The sequence below is a fragment of the Diabrotica virgifera genome, chromosome 6 (genome assembly GCF_917563875.1).
Source record: "Diabrotica virgifera virgifera chromosome 6, PGI_DIABVI_V3a".
NCBI classification, from domain to species: Eukaryota; Metazoa; Arthropoda; class Insecta; order Coleoptera; family Chrysomelidae; genus Diabrotica; species Diabrotica virgifera.
In genome coordinates, this window is record NC_065448.1 from 98,915,176 (window position 1) to 98,938,900 (window position 23,725).

Genomic DNA, 23,725 nt, shown 5'->3' on the forward strand with positions numbered 1-23,725 from the left:
ATGCCGATTTTTGAAAGTTAAAAAGTTAATTTGTTGCTACGCAAACTGCAAAATAAGTCAAAATCATTATTTGTTAATAACTTTTACTAAAACTACCTTAGAACTTTAGTGTTTCACCCAAAGTTAGGTATTGGTGTACTTAACAAACCCTCAAAATTTGAGACCGATCCATTAATTAGTTTAGTTTATTAAGAGTTATTCTAATTGTTTATCGCAGAGACAGTTATTTATTTTGCAATAACATAAGGCAGAAATTAATGAAGATAGGGCAATTCTGCGTATGCCAAATGAAAGTACAAAACTGGCAGTATCAAAATGTACTAAAAAACGATAAATAAATTATCTAATATAGTCAAAAATCCTAATGCCAAATTTGTGAAATTTTGTAGTTTAAAAATATTTAGAATAACTTTAAAAATATTGTCCGTAGAAACAGTCATTTTACATATTAGAAAAGCTGGTATTTTACACGAATTTTTAAAAATGTAGTTCAATTGGTGACTAGTCGTGGTAAGTGAAGGGGGAACTGGGAGCCGACAAATGCACGAGTTCAAAAACTAAAAAAAGCAACTTAAAACTACTATCATTTTCTGTATCTCGGGATCTACTGAATATAATTTGATCGTTCTTTTTTTAATTTGTATGTAACTTTTCTGTACATTATAAATATGCAATTTGTCTAGACATTTATTAAATAATAAACAGTCTAATTTGTTTAAACAATTTTTGAAAAAATAATTAATGATAGAAAAAGTTAAGGTATACTTTAATAAATAAATTATCTTCAATAAATAATTATCTAATAAAAATCATTTATTTATTAAAGTGTACTTTAACTTTTTCTGTGATCATTAATGATACTATGATTAAAAAAATAGATTTTTGTAAAAAAATATATTTTTTCAAAAATTGTTTAAACACATTAGACTGTTTATTAATTAATAAATTTATAAACAAATTGCAGATTTGTAATGTACGTAAAAATTACATACCAATTAAAAAAGAAAGATCAAAATCCATTGAGTTGATCCGGAGATACAGCAAATTATATTCGTTTGAAATTGCTTTTTTGGTATTTTAACTCGCTGGATTTGTAGGTTCCCCCTAGTAATCGATTGCACTATATTTTTGTTTGTGCAAATTTTTTAAGAGAAAATACAAATCCCATTCTTTAAAATGGCATTAATGAGATTCCTTAATTATTATAAACTAATTAGCTGTGAATTAAAAAAAACATATGGCTGACTTTGTCCCAAATTAGCCCAGGCTAAATTTTTTTATTTGAAAATTCGTGTTAAAATACTATCTTTTCGAATATATAAAAATATTGTTTCTACGGACAACATTTTTAAAGTTATTCTAAATGTTTATAAACTACAAAATTTTAAAAATTTGGCATTAGGATTTTTCACTGTTAATTATTTTTTTATCTTTTTTTAATACATTTTGATACTATCACTCTTCTACCTTCATTTGGCATACTCAGAATTGCTCTATCTTCTTTATTTTCTGTTTTATCTTATTGCAAAATAAAGGTCTCTGGGATAAACAAATAGAATAACTCTTAAACTAATTAATGGATCGGTCTCAAATTTTGAGGGTTTGTTAAGTACCCCAATATCCAATATTGGGTGAAACACTAAAGTTCTAAGGTAGTTTTAGTAAAAGTTATTAACAAATAACGATTTTCACCTATTTTGCAGTTTGCGTAGCAACAATTTAACTTTTTATCTTTCAAAAATCGGCATTTTGAAGGTTTTTCAATGATCTAAAAAACTGAATTTTGTAATTTTATGACAACTATTTAGTTTTTGAAAGGAGTGCAAAAAATCGAAAAAATTGCGATGTTTGCACTAAATTATTAATAATTAAAAAATGGACGCGAACTCTAGGCAGGAAACAGGTAGGTTTTCTTCATATAGGTCTACAATAACTAATAAAGTAGTCAGCTACCTGGATCTTTGAGTGTCCCGAGAAAATCCCTATTACCCTGTACTAATGGTGCTGAAAACGAAAATGAGGTTTATTTTGAATTTTATGTGGGAAAACATTATCAAAATCGCAATTTTACCCTAAAAATAAAAAAAGAAAACGGGTTTTTTTGCGTTTACCTCGCTACAACTCTGTTCCATTTTAATATTTTTTTTTCTGAAATTTTTATAGTATATAGTTCTAACATTTCTTAAGACAACGGTACCTGTTTGAAGCTTTCAGTTTTATTTTGATAAAAGTTATGAATTTTTTAATGTAAAATTTTAACATAAAAATTTAATTGAAAAAGTTGAGTGACAAAATTTGAAATTTAGCTTTTTGATCACGTTTACGCTAAAAAATAGAATACAAAGAAGTTTTATAGAAAGATTTAGATCAAAATATTCTATAGAAAAAAAAATAGTGCAACGTTTTCTGGAAAGTTTTAGATCAAAATATTTGATAGAAAAAAATAGTGCAACGTTTAATATCGACATTAGAAATCCCCAAAATAACGCTCACTTTTTGAGATACTGACCATGGGTGGTGAATGGCTAAATTTGGCCTTACATTATGTTTTTGACGGTGTTGAAAACAAAAATGAAATTTATTTTAAAGTGTTGGTGGAGTAATATTGTCAAAATCGCAATTTTACCCTAAAAATAAAAAAAAAAACGAAATTACGTTTTTTTGCGTTTAGCTCTCTACAACTCTGTTCCATTTTAATATATTTTTCTAAAGACAATGGTACCTGTTTCAAACTTTTAGTCTTATTATAATAAAAGTTGAATGAATTTTTTAAAGTAAAAGGTGCAGATTCGTGAATTGCAAAGTTTAATCGCGAAAGTTGACTGACAAAATTTTAAATTTAGATTTATAATTACATTCTTGTTAAAACATAGAGTACATAGAAGTTTTCTGGAAAGTTTTAGATCAAAATGTTTTATAGAAAACAAATGGTGCAACTTTTAACATCGACGTTATAAATCCCCAAAGTAACCGGTAATTTTTCGAGATACTGATCATGGGTGGTAAAAGGCTAATTTTGGTCTTACTTTATGTTTTTTATGGTTCTGAAAACGAAAATAAAGTTTATTTTGAATTTTAGGTGTAGGAGCATTGTCAAAATCGCAATTTTACCATACAAATAAAAAAAATTTAACCACGTTTTTCTTAAAATTAAAAGTTGCACCATTTTTTATTTATAACACATCTAGATTTAAAACTTCCCATAAAACTTCTTTGAACTCTATAGTTTAACGTAAACGTGATCAAATAGATACATTTTAAATTTTGTCACATAATTTTTGTGATTTAACTGTGCAATTCACGAATCTGCACCTTTTATTTACCTTAACAAAACGTGCGTAGTTCTCGGTACAAAAATAAAACTATTTATACCGTAGTTTGGTTAGAACGCCCTCTAACGGGGAATCCAGTCGACATTCATTTCACTGAAAAATCTATGCTGTAACAATTTCAGAAAAAAATATTAAAATGGGACAGAATTGTAGCGAGTTAAACGTAAAAAAAGTGATTTCATTTTCCATTTTTTCCATTGTGATTTTGACAATGTTCCCTGACATAAAATTCAAAATAAACCTCGTTTTCATTTTCAGCATCATCCAAAACATAAAGTAAGACCAAAATTAGCCATTCACCGCCCATGGTCAGTATTTCGAAAAATAAGCGTTATTTTGAGGATGTATAACGTCTATATTAAAAGTTGTACCAATTTTTGTCTATAAAATATTTGTATCTAAAACTTTCCAGAAAACTTCCTTGTACTCTGTGTTTTAACATAAACGTGATTAATAAGATAAATTTCAAATTTCGTCACTCAACTTTTGCGATTAAATTTTGCAATTCACGAATGTGCATCTTGTACTTTAAAAAATTCATAACTTTTACTAAAATAAGACTAAACGCTTGAAACAGATACCATTGTCTTCAGAAAAGTGAGTAATGTATACTGTCTAAACTTTAAATATTAAAATGGACCAGAGTTGTAGCGAGTTAAACGCAAAGAAATGCGATTTCATGTTTTTTTTTATTGTTAGGGTATAATTGCGATTTTGACAATATTCCCCCACCTAAAATTTAAAATAAATTTCATTTTTGTTTTCAACACTGTCAAAAACCTAATATAAGACCAAAATTAGCCCACCACCAATGGTCAGTATCTCGAAAAATAAGAGTTATTTTGGGGATTTCTAATGTCGATTTTAAAAGTTGCACTATTTTTTTTTTCTATAAAACATTTTAATCTAAACCTTTCCAAAAAACTTCTTTGTACTCTATATTTTAACATAAACGTGATTAAAAAACTAAATTTCAAATTTCGTTACTCAACTTTGCAAAGCACAGATCTGTACCTTTTACTTTAAAAAATTCATAACCTTTATCGAAATAAGACAGAAAGCTTGAAACAAATACCGTTGTCTTCAGAAATGTTAGAACTATATAGGCTGTAAAAATTTCAGAGAAAAATATTAAAATCGAACAGAGTTGTAGCAAGGTAAACGCAAAAAAACGTGATTTCATTTTTTTATATTCAGGGTAAAATTGCGATTTTGACAATGTTTCCCCACATAAAATTCAAAATAAACACCATTTTCGTTTTTAGCACTATCAATAACATACAGTATGACTAAAATTGGCCATTCACCTCTCCGTGGTCAGTACCTGGTCATTTTGGGGGTGCCTGCTCAGAGACATGTTAACAATAGACCAGGCTAGATATATTTTATGGCACTCAATGCATCGGGGTGTAACGCCAATATCAAGTAGGGTGGTCTAGCTATCTTTGTCTGTCGTGCGAGTGTGAGCCTATATCTACCAAGAGGTGGGAGTTAAATTAGCCATTCACCGCCCATGGTCAGTATTTCGAAAAATAAGCGTTATTTTGGGGATGTATAACGTCTATATTAAAAGTTTCACCATTTTTTTTCTATAAAATATTTGTATCTAAAACTTCCTTGTACTCTGTGTTTTAACATAAACGCGATTAATAAGATATATTTCAAATTTCGTCACTCAACTTTTGCGATTAAATTTTGCAATTCACGAATTTGCATCTTGTACTTTAATAAAAAATTCATAACTTTTACTAAAATAAGACTAAACGCTTAAAACAGATACCATTGTCTTCAGAAAAGTGAGCAATGTACACTGTCTAAACTTTAGAAAAAAATATTAAAATGGACCAGAGTTGTAGCGAGTTATACGCAAAGAAACGCGATTTCATGTTTTTTTTTTATTTTTAGGGTATAATTGCGATTTTGACAATATTCCCCTACCTAAAATTTAAAATAAATTTCATTTTCGTTTTCAACACTGTCAAAAACCTAATATAAGACCAAAATTAGCCCACCACCAATGGTCAGTATCTCGAAAAATAAGAGTTATTTTGGGGATTTCTAATGTCGATATTAAAAGTTGCACTATTTTGTTTTCTATAAAACATTTTAATCTAAACCTTTCCAAAAAACTTCTTTGTACTCTATATTTTAACATAAACGTGATTAAAAAACTAAATTTCAAATTTCGTTACTCAACTTTGCAAAGCACAGATCTGTACCTTTTACTTTAAAAAATTCATAACCTTTATCGAAATAAGACAGAAAGCTTGAAACAAATACCGTTGTCTTCAGAAATGTTAGAACTATATAGGCTGTAAAAATTTCAGAGAAAAATATTAAAATCGAACAGAGTTGTAGCAAGGTAAACGCAAAAAAACGTGATTTCATTTTTTTTATATTCAGGGTAAAATTGATTTTGACAATGTTCCCCCACATAAAATTGAAAATAAACCCCATTTTCGTTTTCAGGACTGTCAATAACATACAGTATGACTAAAATTGGCCATGCACCTCTCCGTGGTCAGTACCTGGTCATTTTGGGGGTGCCTGCTCAGAGACATGTTAACAATAGACCAGGCTAGTTATATTTTATGCCACTCAATGCATCGGGGTGTAACGCCAATATCAAGTAGGGTGGTATAGCTATCTTTGTCTGTCGTGCGAGTGTGAGCGTATATCTACCAAGAGGTGGGAGTAATGGAACGAGACAAACACAGAGGCGGCGGACATCATATGCTAGAGAGAGATAGATAGACCACCGACCCGAACTGCTCCGCGTTACGCCATTTTTCAGACCTGGCCTAATCTATATGTATTGGCTGTGAGTTTCGTCGGTAGCGCTCTCTCGCGGTTTGAAACTTGTACTTTTCTGATAAAATTGGTGTATGTGAAATATACAAGACGAGAAAAATAGATATTTATCTAGAAAAACACAAATTATGAACTGAAATATTATTATTGTAACCTGATTACTGAAATAATACACAGAATTAATAGTAAAAGTAATTATGTTTTTTTATTTTGTTCATTATAATTTTAATATTTAATATATAAATTCGTGCGGCTGGATGACTGCTTACGCAAGAGACCATTATTAATTGATCACATAACAAAAAATAGACTATTTTACACAGCAGGTTAAATTTTTTATATAAATTCATTAAAGAATTGTATTAAATTAAAGTTATCTATTAGTATAGTAGTTAGTAAGAAGTAACTCTTTTAATTCAGTTTTAAATCTTTCTAGCTTGCAGTCTCTGATATTTGTGGGTAACTTATTATACGAACGAATAATGTTCTGTAGCGAAAACCAAAGATATGCATCTGCCATCTCTCTGACTAGTGTACCTGGGTAGTGACTTACACACGTAACTAGTTTTTCTATAGTAGAAGACATTGGGGGCTATCGATGTATCGTTTACGTGAAGTGATTACATACTGTAAACTCGAATTACAGGTTGTAATCTCCAATAACACATTTATGTTAAATCGGTATGATGTATCATCGATATCCAACGAGTTGCCTACCTTCATATATAATTTCTTTTGCGTAAATGTAATTTTTAAAATTGGCTAAACTAAAATTACATGCCGTTTAGATAGGTTATGTTTATGTATGTGTTATGATAATTATATTATTTGTGAAACCAAGTTGTTTGTGTGTTAGACTTGTATTTTTGTATTTGATTTTTAGTTTAATAATTAGTTTAGTGTTTAATTTTTAAGTGATTTTTAGTTTAATTAGTTGTTTACATGGACGTATAAACACAGACTGTGTTTATACGTACATGGTTGTTTAGTACCTACATAATTTGTTAGTAATTTTTTTGTAACAATAGACTTCAATATATTTATCATAAAATGAGTTTTTGTTCTAAGTAGCTTTCACTATTTCCTACTAACACTACATCATCACGATACATTAAGTATTTACCAGGGAATATTACCCTGCAGTTTCTTGGTTTACTGATAAAACTATTGAGTATAAAGAACTGAGTACCTACTGTGCCTCTCCCATATTTTAATGATGTGACTAAGTAGTTTTATGACCCTGTAGTTTGTACATTGTTGTATATCTCCCTTGTTGTTTTTCAAAACAGGTACGAATATACTGCTTCTCTGTTCGTTTAGCATTTGTCTAACTTCCATAATTCTATTAAATAAACCTGTTAGCCAACTTGTTCCTGTCTCTCCTAATGCCTTCCACACTTCCCCAGGAATATATCCTCTGGTTCTTTTTCTTTCTTTATTTTTTGAAGTGCTTGAACCACTTCCTCATGGTTAACGCGAGTTGGCAGTAAAATCAAGGTAGGAAGTATATATATCAGAATGTCTCGCAATAAGGATGGAAAAAATACAGTATGTTTAAGATGGCATGCAACGGCATACACGTGTCTCCGACTCATTAGTTATTATCAGTTACTGTAGAGCCAAGTTAGAATAGGTCTATGTTAACCTTTCCTTGTTTGAAACACTCTAAACATTGATTACTTGAGACATTCTAAACATTTGGCCTTCCTTTCTTCAGGTAGCTGTAGCTTCCTCCGTGGATGTGTTCGTTGTTGCTCTGGAATCGGCAGGGCTAGGAAACATTAACGTATGTCCTAAAGGTTTTGGGACAAAATATTTATAGAATGTTTTTGTTAATGAAGAAATTTATTGAAACAGTTATCATAAATTACAACTTAATGATTAACTAACTATACTATCAAATTATGTGGAGTGGGCCATTCTTCTCCACCTACTAGACGCAAATTACTACGAACAAACGCTATTTGGTGTTGTATAATCAGTTTTGGGTATCTCTTGAGTAATAGTATGATGAGAGTTGCGCTTGAGAATATTTTGGGCACTTGCGTCTCTTTCGATTTTTAAGACCATTCCTCCTCAATTCCAACGATATCGTACTCTTAAGATTTGTATTGACGTGTCAAGCTCTATTCCAAGCAGGTTTTTTGCTCTCTCAGCAATCTTTGTGACTTATGTGCAGTAATTGCACTCCGTCTTTCACATTTTGGTAGATTCAGCTATGGAATTTCCTGTTTGCACTCCGTTATTGTTCTATAATGAAGAGTGGATATACAGTATGTCCCTGTAAGTTGTATCCATATGAAAAACTTTTTTATTATTAATTTTACGAAAAAAGTCATTCTTCATAAAAAGCTCTGCATGGTCCAAAACCTATGATTCAACCATCAGATATAAAATTTTATGAATATTATACGAGGTATGTCAAAAAGTTTGAATTTCACTCAAGAGTAAAGTAGCTTTATTTTTCACAATATTGAAAATTGCTATTATGAAAAGTTGTTTGGAATTAAAAACTATATTCTAATATGCAATTACATCCTTCTAATTGAATTTTTTTTTTTAAAATTATGGATAACTAACTTTATTTTCAGTTATTTCAATTCTGATAACTCTTTTATTATTAATTTTACGAAAAAAAGTGATTCTTAATAAAAAGTTCTGCATGGTCTGAAACCTAAAATAAAACCATCTTATGTCAAATTTTATCAATTTTATACAAGGTATGTCAAAAAATATGAATTTGGCTCAAGAGTAAAATACCTTTATTTTTCACAATATCGAAAATTGTTATTATGAAAAGTTATTAAGAATTAAAAACCATGTTTCAGTATGTAATTACATCCTTCTTATTGAAATATTTTGCACTATAAAGGTACTTTACTTTTGATCTAAATTTATCTTTTTTGACAAACCTCGTATAAAATTGACATAAGATGGTTGTATTTTAGGTTTTAGAGTATTTTAGACCATGCAGAACTTTTTATTACGAATTACTTTTTTCGTAAAATTAATAATAAAAGAGTTATTAGAATTAAAATTACTGAAAATAATGTTAGTTATCCATAATTTTTCAAAAAAAAATTTTTTTCAATTAGAAGGATGTAACTGCATATTAGAATATAGTTTTTAATTCCAAACAACTTTTCATAATAGCAATTTTCAATATTGTGAAAAATAAAGCTACTTTACTCTTGAGTGAAATTCAAACTTTTTGACATACCTCGTATAATATTCATAAAATTTGATATCTGATGGTTGAATCTTAGGTTTTGGACCATGCAGAACTTTTTATGAAGAATAACTTTTTTTCGTAAAATTAATAATAAAAAAGTTTTCCATATGGATACAACTTACAGGGACATACTGTATATAACGGGCCAAGTGACAAAAAATCAATATTTCTATTTTTTCCATTATAATAGTCTATGAAATAATGCCGTTAACCTGTATTATGGGCCAAGTGACAGAGTTGGAGCATTGGAAACAGCTCTAAATAAATTCAACAGAAATAGCGTCCGCCGTTGAGTATAGTGTTCCGTTTCCTGATAAAAACTCATTTTTCTCGATTGTGTATTTTGTCACTTGGCCCGTTATATTTCTCCTCTCTTCAAATGGTTCTGCGTGATTTTTTTTCACTCTGAAATATTCGACAGATTTCAGCTTTGAGTGCTCGCCCAACCAACTTGTAGATACTTTTTCTTATTTGCAATTTATACTACTAGTGCAGTCACTGAAGGTTTTCACCTCTGATTTCGTTGAACCTTCATCGATTTTCATGAAAATTGGTGAGCAGTTAGAGGATACCTCAAGAAACCAAGGTGACATAAGGCGAACTTTCGCTTTTATTCTTGGGGTGGATGCCACCCCTTCCTGAGGGGCGAAAATTGTTTTATTAAAAATAATACCTTAAGTCGATAGAGCGACAAATTCTAAGCAAAATTTGTTATACAAAGTTATTAATATAAATCAATACTTTTTGAGTTATTATGTTATTAAAGATCAAAGATTTTATTTTTCGTAAAAAATGCATGTTTTAAAGCTGTTTTTCACATATAACTCAAAAACTGTAAGCTTTTACACAGTTATTATTGCCAAAATCGAAGAAATAAAAAATTGATTACACTTCTCACCTAAAAAACTAAACTAATGTTAATTCAAAGTGAGTTATGCGTAACTGAATGTATATTTTTTTCGACGAGTATTCAAATCTAAGTATTCAATCTTAAATAACGGGAAAACGATGCATTTTATAAAATATACCTTTTAATCACTTGTCAAAGTACTTTTAAATACCTATCAAATGAGCTCCAGAAGAAGTTAATAGCATCAAAATTAAGCAAGTTATGATGAAAATAAGAGAACCCGTTAGAATTTTTTAGGAAAAAGTGAAAAATAAAACATATGCCATTTCCACAAAAATTTAAATTTATAGTACCTAATCCTTAAAATAATTTCTTTATATTAGCATAAGTAATTATTTGAAAGATTTTGACCTGTTTAGAATGCATATTTTTGAAAAAAAAAATCAGAATTTTTAAAATTATCGTAATTTTCATATTATTCTTTTGTTAATAACTCCAAAAATACTCAATATACGTAAAAAATGAAATATAACCAAATTTTAGTTTCGTCTACATCAAATATTTTATCTTTTGTACTATTTCTGTAGGGTAAAAAATAACCGAGATAGAAACGTTTAAAGCTTAAATTTTGATGCGAGAACCATGTAACCAGAGCCATTTAACCTTTTCTTTTTAAAAAAGTAAGGGGCCTACAATATTAAGTTCAACGTGGTTTAATAGTCCTTGGTATAACAGTTTTTAGGCGACCCTGATATCGTAAGAATTAAGCGAGTTATTGACATTTAAACATAACATTTTTTGGAAAAATTTTTAAAAGATAAATTTTGAAAAATTTTTAGAGCATAAATTTTAATGCTATTGACTCGTTCGGGAGCTCATTTGATAGATATTTCTAAGTGCTTTGACAACTGTTTAATAAGTTTATGTTTTCAAATGCATTATTTTTCCGTTATTTAAGCTTGAATACTTTGATTTGGGTACTCGCCGAAAAAAACATACATTCAATTACCTATGTATAACTCACTTTAAGTTAACATTAAAAGGTTTTTCTAGTAAGAAGTTTATTGCGTTTTTTATTAGCTTCAATTTTGGTAATATTAACTTTTTTGTAAAACTTATAGTTTTTGAGTCATTTGTGAAAGATAGGTTAAAAACATGCATTTTTCTCAAGAAAAATTAAAATATTTGATCTGTAATAACTCAAAAAGTTTTGATTTATTTTAATAACTTTATTTAACAAAGTTTGCTTAGATTTTGTCCTTCTATCGAATTATGGGGTTACTCTTAATAAAATAATTTTCACCCCCGAGAAGAGGTGGCATCCACCCCTAGGGTAGAAGCGCAAGTTGACACCATGTCACCTTTGTTCCTTGAGATATCCTCTAACCACTCACCAATTTTCATGCAAATCGATGGAGGTTTAACGAAATCGGAGGTAATAGCTCCTATCCACCTTCAGTAACTGCACTATACATCTTAAAGCGAAAATTTCAAAATAAATAAATCTTAACTGAGAGAAGACAATATAAACAAGCTATTGTTTTCAAAGGCAACATGATATTATTTTGTTTTTGTTAAAATTAAAGCCAATGAATTTTGTGCCAAAACTTTTAGGCCATACGTTATTGCCACAAATTGGTTGCATTGCTCCTGTAATGATCCTTTCCCAAGCTAACATACACGTATTCTAACTTGGATATACCGTACTGATGACGACTAATGAGTCAGAAACATGTGTCTATGGTTGCATTCCGTCTTATACATAACACATACGTTTTTTTCATCCTTGTTGCGAGACATACCGATATATGCTTCCTACCTTGATTTTACTATTAACTCGCCTCATTAACCTTCTCTTGTATATTTGATGATGTTTACTAATTAGTAAACATCATCAGTTTTTGTACAAATGAGTTCGATAAGAAACAAACATCCATATAGATATAAAAATGCAACAGTTCTTGCCTTAAAAAGATATCAACTAACAAGATTTAAGTAATGTAGCTAGTCTAATGAAACATCGAAAATATAAATATAAACATCAAGTTTGTAAAAAACTAAGTACAGTAAACATTTAAAAATTATTTCAACAGCAAGAGAACAAGTGTACCTACATAAAAAAATAATTGCAAAAAACTGTGTTCACCAAGAGTCACACTTCCAAATATTTAATGCTAATTATAATTTAATGCTATTAAAATATTTGGAAGTGTGACTCTTGGTTTGTGTTCTTCGTTAATAAATGTTTATATCTTACATTTTCAATGGTTCATTTGACTAGCTACATTACCTAAATCTTGTTAGTTGATATATTTTTAAGGTAACAACTGTTGCATTTTTATATCTCTATGGATGTTTGTTTCTTATCAAACTCATTTGTAGATGAACTGATGATGTTTACTGATAGGGGCGAAGTAGCCGAATTCTTTGTCTTTTATTCTCTACCTGTTGATCGAAAAACCCACCACTTTCGAGTGATCTTTATTTGATATAGACGGTGAATAATAAGGGTAAAGAATTCGGCTATTTTATCATTTACTGATGTTTTCGTTTACAAATCTGTAAACATCCTAGTATAGCATACATCATGAATGTAGATGAACTGATGATGTTTATAGATTTGTAAACGAAACGTCTTCACTAAATGGATGAAGTAACTGAATTCTTTGTCTGTTATCTGTATTTGGAGGTTGCAGTCATTAAGTTAAAGGGCAGGATAAAAAACTCTTTGTTAATATCAAGCTTTCGCAAAATTTATTTGTTTCATCAAATCTCAAATAAATGTATTATTTTTTCAGTAAATACAATGAAATAAAGACGAAAAAGCATTGTATAAAAGAAGCATAAAAACTTAACATGAGGTTAGTCCATTAACTTTTTAACTTTAGGTATCACAAAACATAAAAAATATAATAAGATTCTTAATCTATTAGTAATTACAATGTTTTATTTAATTTTATCTCACAGTAATAGTTTTTGGCACTGAAATATTTCATAAAAACCTGGTCGTCTGTTTCAAACGGATTACTCATCATCATCATCATCAGTGGCGTTACAGCTCTTCATGATCCAAAGCCTTCTTCACAACAATCCTCCATTCGCTTCTGTCTCTGGCAACTCTTCTCCATGCTCTAATTCCAATAGATTTTAAATCAGTTTCTATGTTGTCTTGGTACCTAAGTCTGGGTCTTCCTCTTGCTCGTTATCCTATCGGCCCTCTTCGATCAAAAGCTTTTCTGACTATGGCATCTTCCTCTCGCCTGATTACATGACCTATCCATCTAAGGCGTGCTACCTTAATGAATTGTACAACGTCAGGTTCTCCAAAATTTCTATACAACTCAAAGTTGTAACGCCTGCGCCACAAACCTTGTTCTTTTATGCCACGATATATATTCGTCTTAAAATTTTTCGCTCAAAACGTTTGAGCAGTTCTTGGTCATTTTGAGTAAGTGACCAAGTTTCTGAGCCATATGTTAGCACTGGTCTTATTAGTGTTTTGTAGACAGTCAATTTAATTTTTCTAGGTATTTTTGAGGCCATCTGTCTTCTTAAGCCATAGTAGCACTTATTGGCGAGCACTATTCTTCTTTTAATTTCTTCACTGACATTGTTATCTTTAGTTAGCAGCGAGCCTAAGTATATGAAGGTGTCGACACCTTCTAGTTCTAGGTCGTCAATTATTATTCTTGTAGGTGCCGGGTTGCTTGACCTAGTGCAACACATATATTTGATCTTTTGAACATTTATCTTTAGCCCCATTCTCTGTGCAGATGCTCTAAACGACCGAAATGCTTCAGTTAGAGATTCTTTAGATCTACCTATGATGTCTATGTCATCTGCGTATCCGACAATTTGTACTGATTTGTTAAAGATAGTACCATTCGTATTAATTTGGGACTCTCGAATTATTTTTTTGTAATGCCAGGTTAAATAAGAGACACGATAGTCCATGGAAGGGTATTGAGAAATCGTTCTGGATCTTTACCACGCTCTCTGCTCCTGTGAGCGTAAGTTCAGTTAATTGGACAAGATGAAGCGGTATTTTAAATTCTACCATAGCAAGTAGAAGTTTACCTCTATTGACTAAGTCGTATGCGGCTTTGAAGTCCACGAATATGCGGTGGGTGTCGACGCCGAACTCTAGGGTTTTTTCAAGGATCTGCCTCACTGTAAATATCTGGTCAAACGGATTATTGGTGTCTCGTAATCCATCTCGTAACTGACGTCGCTCTAGATTTAAATTATGCCTTTCTGCCACAGCATTAAGTTCATAATAACAGATTTACAAAATTCATCTTTTAAAAATATAAACATTGAACTTAAAACACAAAGCAAAAAGTTATATTTACATGGATTAACAGACAGCCAGGGCATGACTGAACCGTAAATAACATTTTATGCAATTTTCTTGCTACATCATACCGTTTTACACATTATGTTTTGTGCACTGTAATCTGATGTACCTACCTAATTCTGAACTCACATGTATGTAATCATTTTACGTAAACGATACATCATAGCCCCCATTATTTGGAAGCTACTGATGCAATCAATTTAACAATTTGAGATGTAACCTTATTCTTCCAAATGAACGAATATCTTTTCAAAGTACTTTGTTTGCTAAACTGATTAAAACAAATTTCACTATTAAAGTGTTTCTCCAGTGTGTAGTTTCAAATGTTCATTCAAATTGCCTTTCCGAGAAAACTCTTTCAAACAAATTTCACACTTGTAAGGCTTTTCCTCAGTGTGCACGCTCAAATGCTGTTTCAAACTCTTTGAGGCACTAAACTGCTTAAAACAGATTTCACATTTGTACTCTTCTCCTGTGTGTACTCTCACATGATTTTTCAATTCGGGTGCTTGAATGAACGATTTGAAACAAATTTCACACTTGTAAGGCGTTTCTCCAGTGTGCAACCTCAAATGGTCTTTCAAACTACCAACTTGAGTAAACTGCCTTAAACAAATTTCACACTGGTGAGGTTTTTCCCCAGTGTGCACTCTCATATGTCGTCTTAAATTACCTTGCTGAGAAAACTGTTTAAAACAAATTTCACACTTGTAAGGTGTTTCTCCCGTGTGAATGTTCATGTGATTATTCAAAAAAGTTTTCTGAGCAAACTGCTTAAAACAAATTTCACATTTGTAAGGCGTTTCTCTAGTGTGCAATCTCAAATGAATTTTTAATACGGATTTTTCAGTATATGATTTGAAACAAATTTCACACTGGTAAGGTTTTTCCCCAGTGTGAACTCTCATATGTCGTTTTAAATTACTTTGCTGAGAAAACGGCTTAAAACAAATTTCACACTTGTGTTGCTTTTCTCCAGTATGCACGCTCAAATGCTGTTTCAAACTGCTTGAGCTACTAAAGTGCTTAAAACAAATTTCACACTGATAAGCTTTTTCTTCAGTATGTATTCTCAAATGTGTTTTCAAATAACCTGTTGTAGTAAACTGCTTAAAACAAATTTCACATTTGTTCATCTCCCATCCTTCTCCAGCTTCGATGTTCATATGTTCGTTTACATCATTTTTGTAATTAAAATCTTTAGAACAAATAGAATTATTTATTGTCACTTCTTCCGAGTTCAGACTTTTCTGGTTTTTACTAAATGAATCGTCAGGTAAAATTTTCATAATTTCCATTCGGTTCTTCTTGTAAGAAAGACCTAAAATATAAACGAAAGATCAAATGAATTTTAGAGAATGCTTTGTAGTGATGGTTAGTTAATTACATCAATAATTAGAAAAAAATAGCTAACTAGTTCCATTATATAACTCGTCGACTTGCACCACATGACCTGTAATATCAAAACAGAATATTGAATGACAACACAAAAAGCACACAATAATTATTGACAATTACAAGTGTACATGTTAAAAATAGGAAACTGAAAAAGAAAGAGACAGAAATTACAGAGTGATGTTTACAAACTGACATGTGGGTGACTGTCCAAAAACTTACATTGGTCAAACTGGCAGAACCTTTGACAAGCGGATAGCTGAGCACAAAAAGTATTTCAAGAATAGAAAAACGGATTGTATATACGCACTTCACCTTCTAGATCTAGATCATAATCATTATTTTATTGAACAGTTTCAAATTCTTCATATTCAAAATAAAGTTCTTAAGCCGTCTTTATGAGAATCTATGCAAATTAATAAATCGAAAAATACAGAGTATACAGAAATATGCAAAATATAAGTCTTTTTAAGTTCGAATTTGTGGAGGTATGTAAAACAAATGTTTTCAGTGTTTTATTGTTAAACAAAAATATCCTAAATTTGATTTTTTTAAGTTAACCCCTTAATGTACGTTAAGGGGATGGGTACAATAATTCGAATCCAATGCTATTTAAATGTGATTCATTTTTTTCGAATCCTGAGAAAACTAATAAGTATTTTTGAAAAATTTAAACGCAGAATGAAAGATTATGTTCTTACCGAGGGCTGAAAACTTCTATAATGTTTATTTTAATAAGTTACAGGGGTGAAAAAATAATAGAATATGCAATGTGATATTTCATTTCAAATATCTCGTTCAAAAGAAACTTTTTATTTATTCTAAGGGACTTTCGGCCCTCGATAATAATTTAGTATTTCAGTCTGTGTTTAAATTTTTTAAAAATATTTATTAGTTTTTTCAGGATTCGAAAAAAATGGACACCATGTCCGTGGTGATATTTTCCAAATCGAACATTCGCTATCTTTGTCATAAATGCACTGAGTCGAATAGAATATGGTGACAAGACAGTGACAATTTTAAATATTTGTCAAATATTTGACATGGCATCGGGAATATTTTGAGTTGTTGATTAAATAATATTGATAGTGTATTTGATAAATAATTGATTTAAGACGTGAAATTAATAAAATGCTATTTATTGTTTATTATTTATGGAAGATCCAAGTAGAGAATACACCAGGATATAAATATAAAGTGATGAGCGCGTTAATAACCGGCAAAATAGCACAAAACATGGAAAACGTATTAAGTTGTGAGATGGAGGAGTATGTCAACTAAAACTGTCACTGTGACAGTGGTGTTTGCCAAACTCGTCCGATACGTCTAAAAGTGGGAAACAATCAATATGATCTAAATTAATAGGTTAATATCGCTAAATTTCCCAGCTCGACTAGTTTTATTTCTGTTTATCTGAAAACTTAATACGTTTTTCATCTTTTATGCTATTTTGCCGGTTATTAGCGCGCTCATCACTGTATTCTCTGATCCAAGTATTTTGTTGTTAAAGATGTTCAAAATTGTAAGCGTTCCATAGTAACAATATATTATTAAAAAAATCACTTTTTCTCTTTTCTCGATTGAGTATTAGTTTTTGTTGTACAGTATATAAATTATTACAATCACTAAATACATAGTGAAAAAAATATCATATTAATTAACTGAATTAATAATTTAAGAAAGTAACAAGTAACAGTTATCCAAGAACATTCAAAAGCCGTCTCTTTAAAGTGAGTGATGACATTATCAAGTAACGTTTACATATCCATACCAGTGAGAATTTTACTTCACCTCATTTTCCGTGTATAAACAGAAAAAGTAGGGATAGCCGTAAAATATTTGCGCCCATACTCTTAATGTACGCGCTCGACTTTGACACGAGCGACCATTTAATCTTTCAATTTTTCAAGCACTTGCGAAGTTGGTATTATTTGTATACAAGCGTATAAATATCTAAATAGCGGTAAAATCTTTTCTACATTTCTTCTTTTACATCTATATACCTTTTTTTATTGCCAAGACTGTGTTGTCATTGTAAAATGATATTTATTTATCTAATAACTTTTGTTGTTGTATCTAATGAATTTTGTTGAATTGTTAAAAATCTGTAGGTACTAAACAGCGGTACATAGATACCTTTTTTATTGCCCAGTCAGTGATAAGACATTGTAAAATAAGATTTATTTTCTAACAACTTGCAGTCCGAACCATTGACAATCGATATGAATTGAATTTTGTAGAATTTTCAGTATTTTATTCTCATACAAAGCGTTAGTGCAAATGAAGCAGTCTATAGTGAATCGTGTTTTTTTATTCTTAGAACTATTTTATGCCTTATACAGGGTGTTTCATTAACAATTGTTCATATAGTAACTGGAGAAACCTTAGCACAAAATACGAATATTTAACCTAAAACACTTAAAATAAAATGTGGTTCCTTATTCCTATATTCGACGTATCCTTTTCATACTTGGAAGAAAGTGTGGCTACTATACATCCTACTAAATTATCATAAATAAACGTTTCTAGCTACTACCAGAGGCGTACGACAGGGGATAGTGAATGGTTGACCCTTCTCAAATTCTACGTCACTGGGTGAATTACTAACATATATGAAATTCTACAATACTTTCTATGTAAATAATAGACTCTTCATTGGTAACGATAGAGTCAATAGTTTTCGAGATATTTGATGTTAAAAATGAAACTACACAAGTTATTTTGATTATTGTATTGTGTCGCTTCATATTTAACTTCAAATATCTCGAAAACTAATGATTTTATCGATACTAATTGAAGGTATATTATTTACATAAAAAGTATTGAAAAATCTAAAAATTACAATAAAATAGCTATTCCGTCAGTGACGTAGAATTTGGGAAGGGTCAACCAGTCACTTTCCCCTGTCGTGTACGCCTCTTGTAGTAGCCAGAAACGATTATTTAAGGAAATTTAGGAGGGTGTATAGTACCTACACTTTCTGCCAAGTATGATAAGGATACGTCAAATAGTTTTAAAGTACTGGGTACAAATAGTTTTTAAATATTAATCATATGAATCATATCATAAATGAAGCCAAATAACGGTGCCATTTCATTTTTAACTTCAAATATCTCGAAAACTAATGACTTTATCGTTACGAATGAAGAGTATATTGTTTTCATAGAAAGTATTGGAGAATCCAAAAATTGAACTAAATTAGCAATTCCGCCAGTGGCGTAGAATTTGGAAAGGGTCAACCATTCAATTTCCCCCGTCGTACGCCTCTGGTAATAGCCAGAAACGTTTGTTTAACATAATTTAGTAGTTTGTACTTTACCTATACTTCCTGCCAAGTATGAAAAGGATACGTCGAAGAGTTTCAAAATTCTGAACAAAAATAGTTTTTAAATTTTTAGATAAAACACCCTGTAACTCAGTAAGGAACCACATTTTATTTAAGTGTTTTAGGTTAAATCTTCGTATTTTGTGCTAAGGTTTCTCCAGTTACTATATGGACAATTGCTAATGAAACACCCTGTATATAGAGATTTTATATGGATTATTTGTATATGTATAGCCGAACTTAACATAAAAACTAGACTCACCACAACTATCAACCAAAATATACTGAGATATTTTGGACATATAACTAGAAGAAGAGAAGGCATGGAACGAATGATAGTTGAAGGCAACGTAGAGGGCAGAAGATCCAGAGAAAGATCTCCATTATGATGGTCGGACCAAATAAGGGACATGCCTGGTTACTCGTTCTCCGAAGCAAAACAACACGTACAGGAGAGAGAGGATTGGATAGAAATAGTCAATGACGCCACTACATCCTTACGAAGGAGAACAGATAGAGGAGGAGGATTATGAAGAAAATAAAATTTATTAACTCGCCTCATTCCCAGGTAAAGTAAAGGTGCTACGCCACTAAAAATACTTTTTTTCAATTTAATTATACATAAACACAACATTTTCACTTTAAAAAAATTCGATCGTTTTTTGACCGAAACTTCAAAATCAATGTGTACATTCAGGCGGGTTGACATTACTAGTGAATAACGAACGTGGCTCACGCTTACGTATTTTGCAAGTGCTATTATTGTTAGATATGTTATTATCTATTTTCAAACTCGAGCAGTACATTTGTAAATAGATAATAAAATATCTAACAATAGCACGTGCAAAATACGTAAGCGTGAGCTACGTCCGTTATTCACTAGTAATGTCAACCCGCCTTTAAGGGGTTAAAACCAAGTAAAAACTACCAGCTTTTCCAACATTTCCAAAATGTATACTCAGTTTAAACCATACGTCCAAATATGTTTCTAGAACCTAATGGTAGGGGAACCCAAGGGGGCTTTTGCATGTTACTTAAACGCACCAAAAAAGGACATGGGAAGAAACCTTGTACCTTGTAATGTACTCCAACCATATGTCAACTCTTAATACAGGGGCTTGCGTTGAGGGCAGTCCGTCAGAATAGTGAAATAATCTATCCTACAAAAATTCGAGCACATCAGGTTAAGACAAAGTAAGTTATATCTTTCAGCTCCGCTTTAATAATACACACAAAGCGCGCTTACGCGTCCAACATCACTAATCTATAAATAGTCATATAGCGCATACACGTCACCAGAGCTTACATGAAGAACAGTGTATATTTCAATATTCTGACAATTTGAGTGGGGCGTAAGGAAATGGGTGAGTCACAAATGAGTTTCAATTTCAAGGATCCTTTAAGGATTACGAAAAAGATATAATCTGACGATTTTCATGGGGTGATGTAGCTAAAACCATATACAGTGTGTGACCAAATTAGCGCTCGGTCGAATATTTCGCGAAATGTACATCATATCGAAAAACTGAAAATCGTGAGTTCAATATTTTTCAAAAATCTATTGAATGACACCAAACACGACCCCCACTCCACCCCATGGTAGTGGTTGGAGAGGACTACTTTAAAATCATAAATAGGAACCCCCATTATTTATTGCGGATTTGGATTCCTTCCGTAAAAATAAGTAACTTTTATTCAAGAATTTTTTTGAAATTGTAGATAGATGGCGCTATAACCCGGAAAAATGATTTTTATCATTTGAACATTTCAATGTTAAGACTTCCTCTCTGCTCTGATAGTACAGGTCCTCAGTTGGATGAAGTCTTGATAGTTGAAATACATATTAACAACCTTGTCCTGTAACACCATAACAGAATGAAGCTACTTTCGATTTGCATTACCCCAAACCATACTTAGGTATGATAAATGTGAATTTTTAAAGAGTAGTAGACTATTTTACGCTGAGGAATACTTAAATAAATTTCACAATTCTTCCAAGCATGCCCACTGCTGGAGCTATTTTTTGACATGTGTTCAAAACAATACGCTGTTCCCATGTTAGTCGATTATCATGTATAAACCAAGCTAATTGGTAACATTTTTTTAATGCATTTGAATTTCCCAAAGTTTAACTGTAACTCTGTGTGCTTCTCTTTTTGAAATTTTTTGTATAATTACACTTAATCCTGGATCACGTATACCAAAAAAAAGTTTATTAATAGTAAGCTGAAAATTTTCTAATAGCTTAACGGTGTCTAGTCGGACAAACTTTGATGTATGGGAACACTAGAACAGGGAAGTTTTAACTGTGGAACATGATTTTAACTGTGGAATTTGTCATCCTGACAAGTTTATGATTGTGAAAACTAGCAGGTTGTTTGCAAGTTTATTCAATAGCAAACTTTATATAATATATGAAAAAATATTTGTCCTACAAATATGTTGTGCACTATAATAAGTCCGACATGTAGAACATGTCAAATGACAGGAATTATGTTGATGATAAATAGCAGTCTGATTTTTGCATGAGAGTTTAATGAAAGGGTAACAAATCAATTCGAAGCTTTGCGAGACAAAATACATGGGACGTTTTCGTAGTCTGACGTTCGAAACCTGTAATCTGTACCACAATTAAAACTTCTTCTGTCCCAGTGTTCCCGTACATCAAAATTTGCCCGACTAGACACCGTTAAGGTATTAACAAATTTTCAGCTTGCTATTAATAAACTTTTTTTTATATATACATATAACGAAAATATCCTGAACTAATCCGTAGTTATAATTTTACAATAAAGTAGAACTGTACAATGTAAATTTTTTACAAACAATTTATAAAACAAATTTTGTGGTAAAAAACAGTACTTTCTTGTTAGAATTGTAATAAGATACAAATTTTTATGGTAAAATCTTGTCTAATAAGAAATTAGCAAACAAAATTAGAAACTAGGTTCTTATTAGACATGACTGGACGGGTTCAAACAGGTATTTTAGGTAGCGAAACTCGGCTGGTTCGATCAAAGTTTAACGCACACATGTTTTCGAGATATCTTCTTGTTTCGAAGGACCAGCTGGGCAATACAGAACCTGAAAGGATTTCCCTTGACAAGGGATAAGGATAGCAAATATATTGGTAAAACAATGTTGTTTATGTAGAACCAAAATATAAGTTTATTAAAATATCAAAAGAACAGATAACAATCTGGAATATAGATAGGAGTTAGCAGTTTGTTCGTATGAATAGAGTTTATACAGTGCAATTTTAAAAAACCTTGTTGGAGTGGTCAACCGCTTTCAAAGGGATGGCAACACCGCGACTTTGACTAGTTTGACGTTGAATTATCATATATGTTTGATTTTTTGTACTTACAGGTACAGCCTCTCAATTGATCGAACACTAAACACTATAACCACTAACGGCCAACGTTACCTTGGCCACTGATGATAGGTAGTAGTTAAACATGTTAATGAATAGAATAAAATTATACGGATCGCAAGCTCTTTCTTAGCGATCCGCTTTTTCGATGGTTGCTAAAAGACTACTAGTTTTTGAGGAACTTGTTGCTGTCTTTCGTTCAGGGTGCAACAAACTGGTTTGAAGAGACAGGCCCAAGGTTGGAAATAAGGTGAATATTTTTACACTATACATATGTATGGGAAATTTGTACACACATTATGTTAATATATTATCACTTTCATTATCCAGTCACTATGAAATTTCTATTGTTAGGACCTAATCTTTAAAACCTATAACCTGAAATTTTGATTTTGAGTTTTGGCAACAAATATTATTTACAAAATACGACATCTGATAAATAAGACATTTGAAATATGCCTTAAAAATGCTTAATTTAAACTTTTACATTAAAAATAATCTCAAACATATAAAACTTCCTGCTTGCACAAGTATGTTTTTTGATAGTAAATACATATCTTCAGCTACAAACTATAATACGCAACGCTATATCAGTGGAGACATTTTCCGTGACGTGAGATTGTTTATAATGTTTAAATTCACCATATTTGTTGCCAAAACTCAAAATCGAAAATTTCATGTTAGGTATAAGTTTTGAAGATTAGGCTCTAGCAATGGAAATTTTACAGCGACCAGGCAGTGGGAGTGTCGAAACCATTTTATTTCTTAGTCTAAAAGTAAATAATAGGGAACTCGAATAAAATTTTAAATTCGAAGAAAAAATGCTATAAATCACACCAGAACATAATTTAAAATATATATCAAAGAAAACGAAGTTGTTTTTGTGTTTCGTTTGGTCCCTAAAGACGATTTAAGGGATCGAGGGAAAATTCAAATTATAGCAGCCAGCCAAAAACACGCCCTCATTTGTCATGATGTCATATCATTATAATTTGTAATTAATTATTGTGTTAATTACGTTTGATATTCGTTTATTTGTTGTAAAATAAC

General features: G+C 31.0%; 1 protein-coding gene across 2 annotated transcripts in view; it reads right to left on the reverse strand.

Moving 5' to 3' along the window:
• The window catches only part of LOC114345509 (zinc finger protein 501-like), a 59,016-nt gene that overhangs the window by 11,962 nt on the left and 23,329 nt on the right, over window positions 1-23,725 (reverse strand). Inside the window, exon 4 of one of the 2 annotated variants that reach the window (XM_028296325.2) lies at window positions 14,860-15,903. The exons of the other annotated variant lie outside the window; for it this stretch is intronic. Coding sequence (XP_028152126.2) covers window positions 14,876-15,903 — 1,028 coding nt within the window. The 3' untranslated portion in view covers window positions 14,860-14,875. Of the gene's footprint in view, window positions 1-14,859; window positions 15,904-23,725 lie in introns of those variants that run through there. 2 annotated transcript variants of the gene reach the window in all.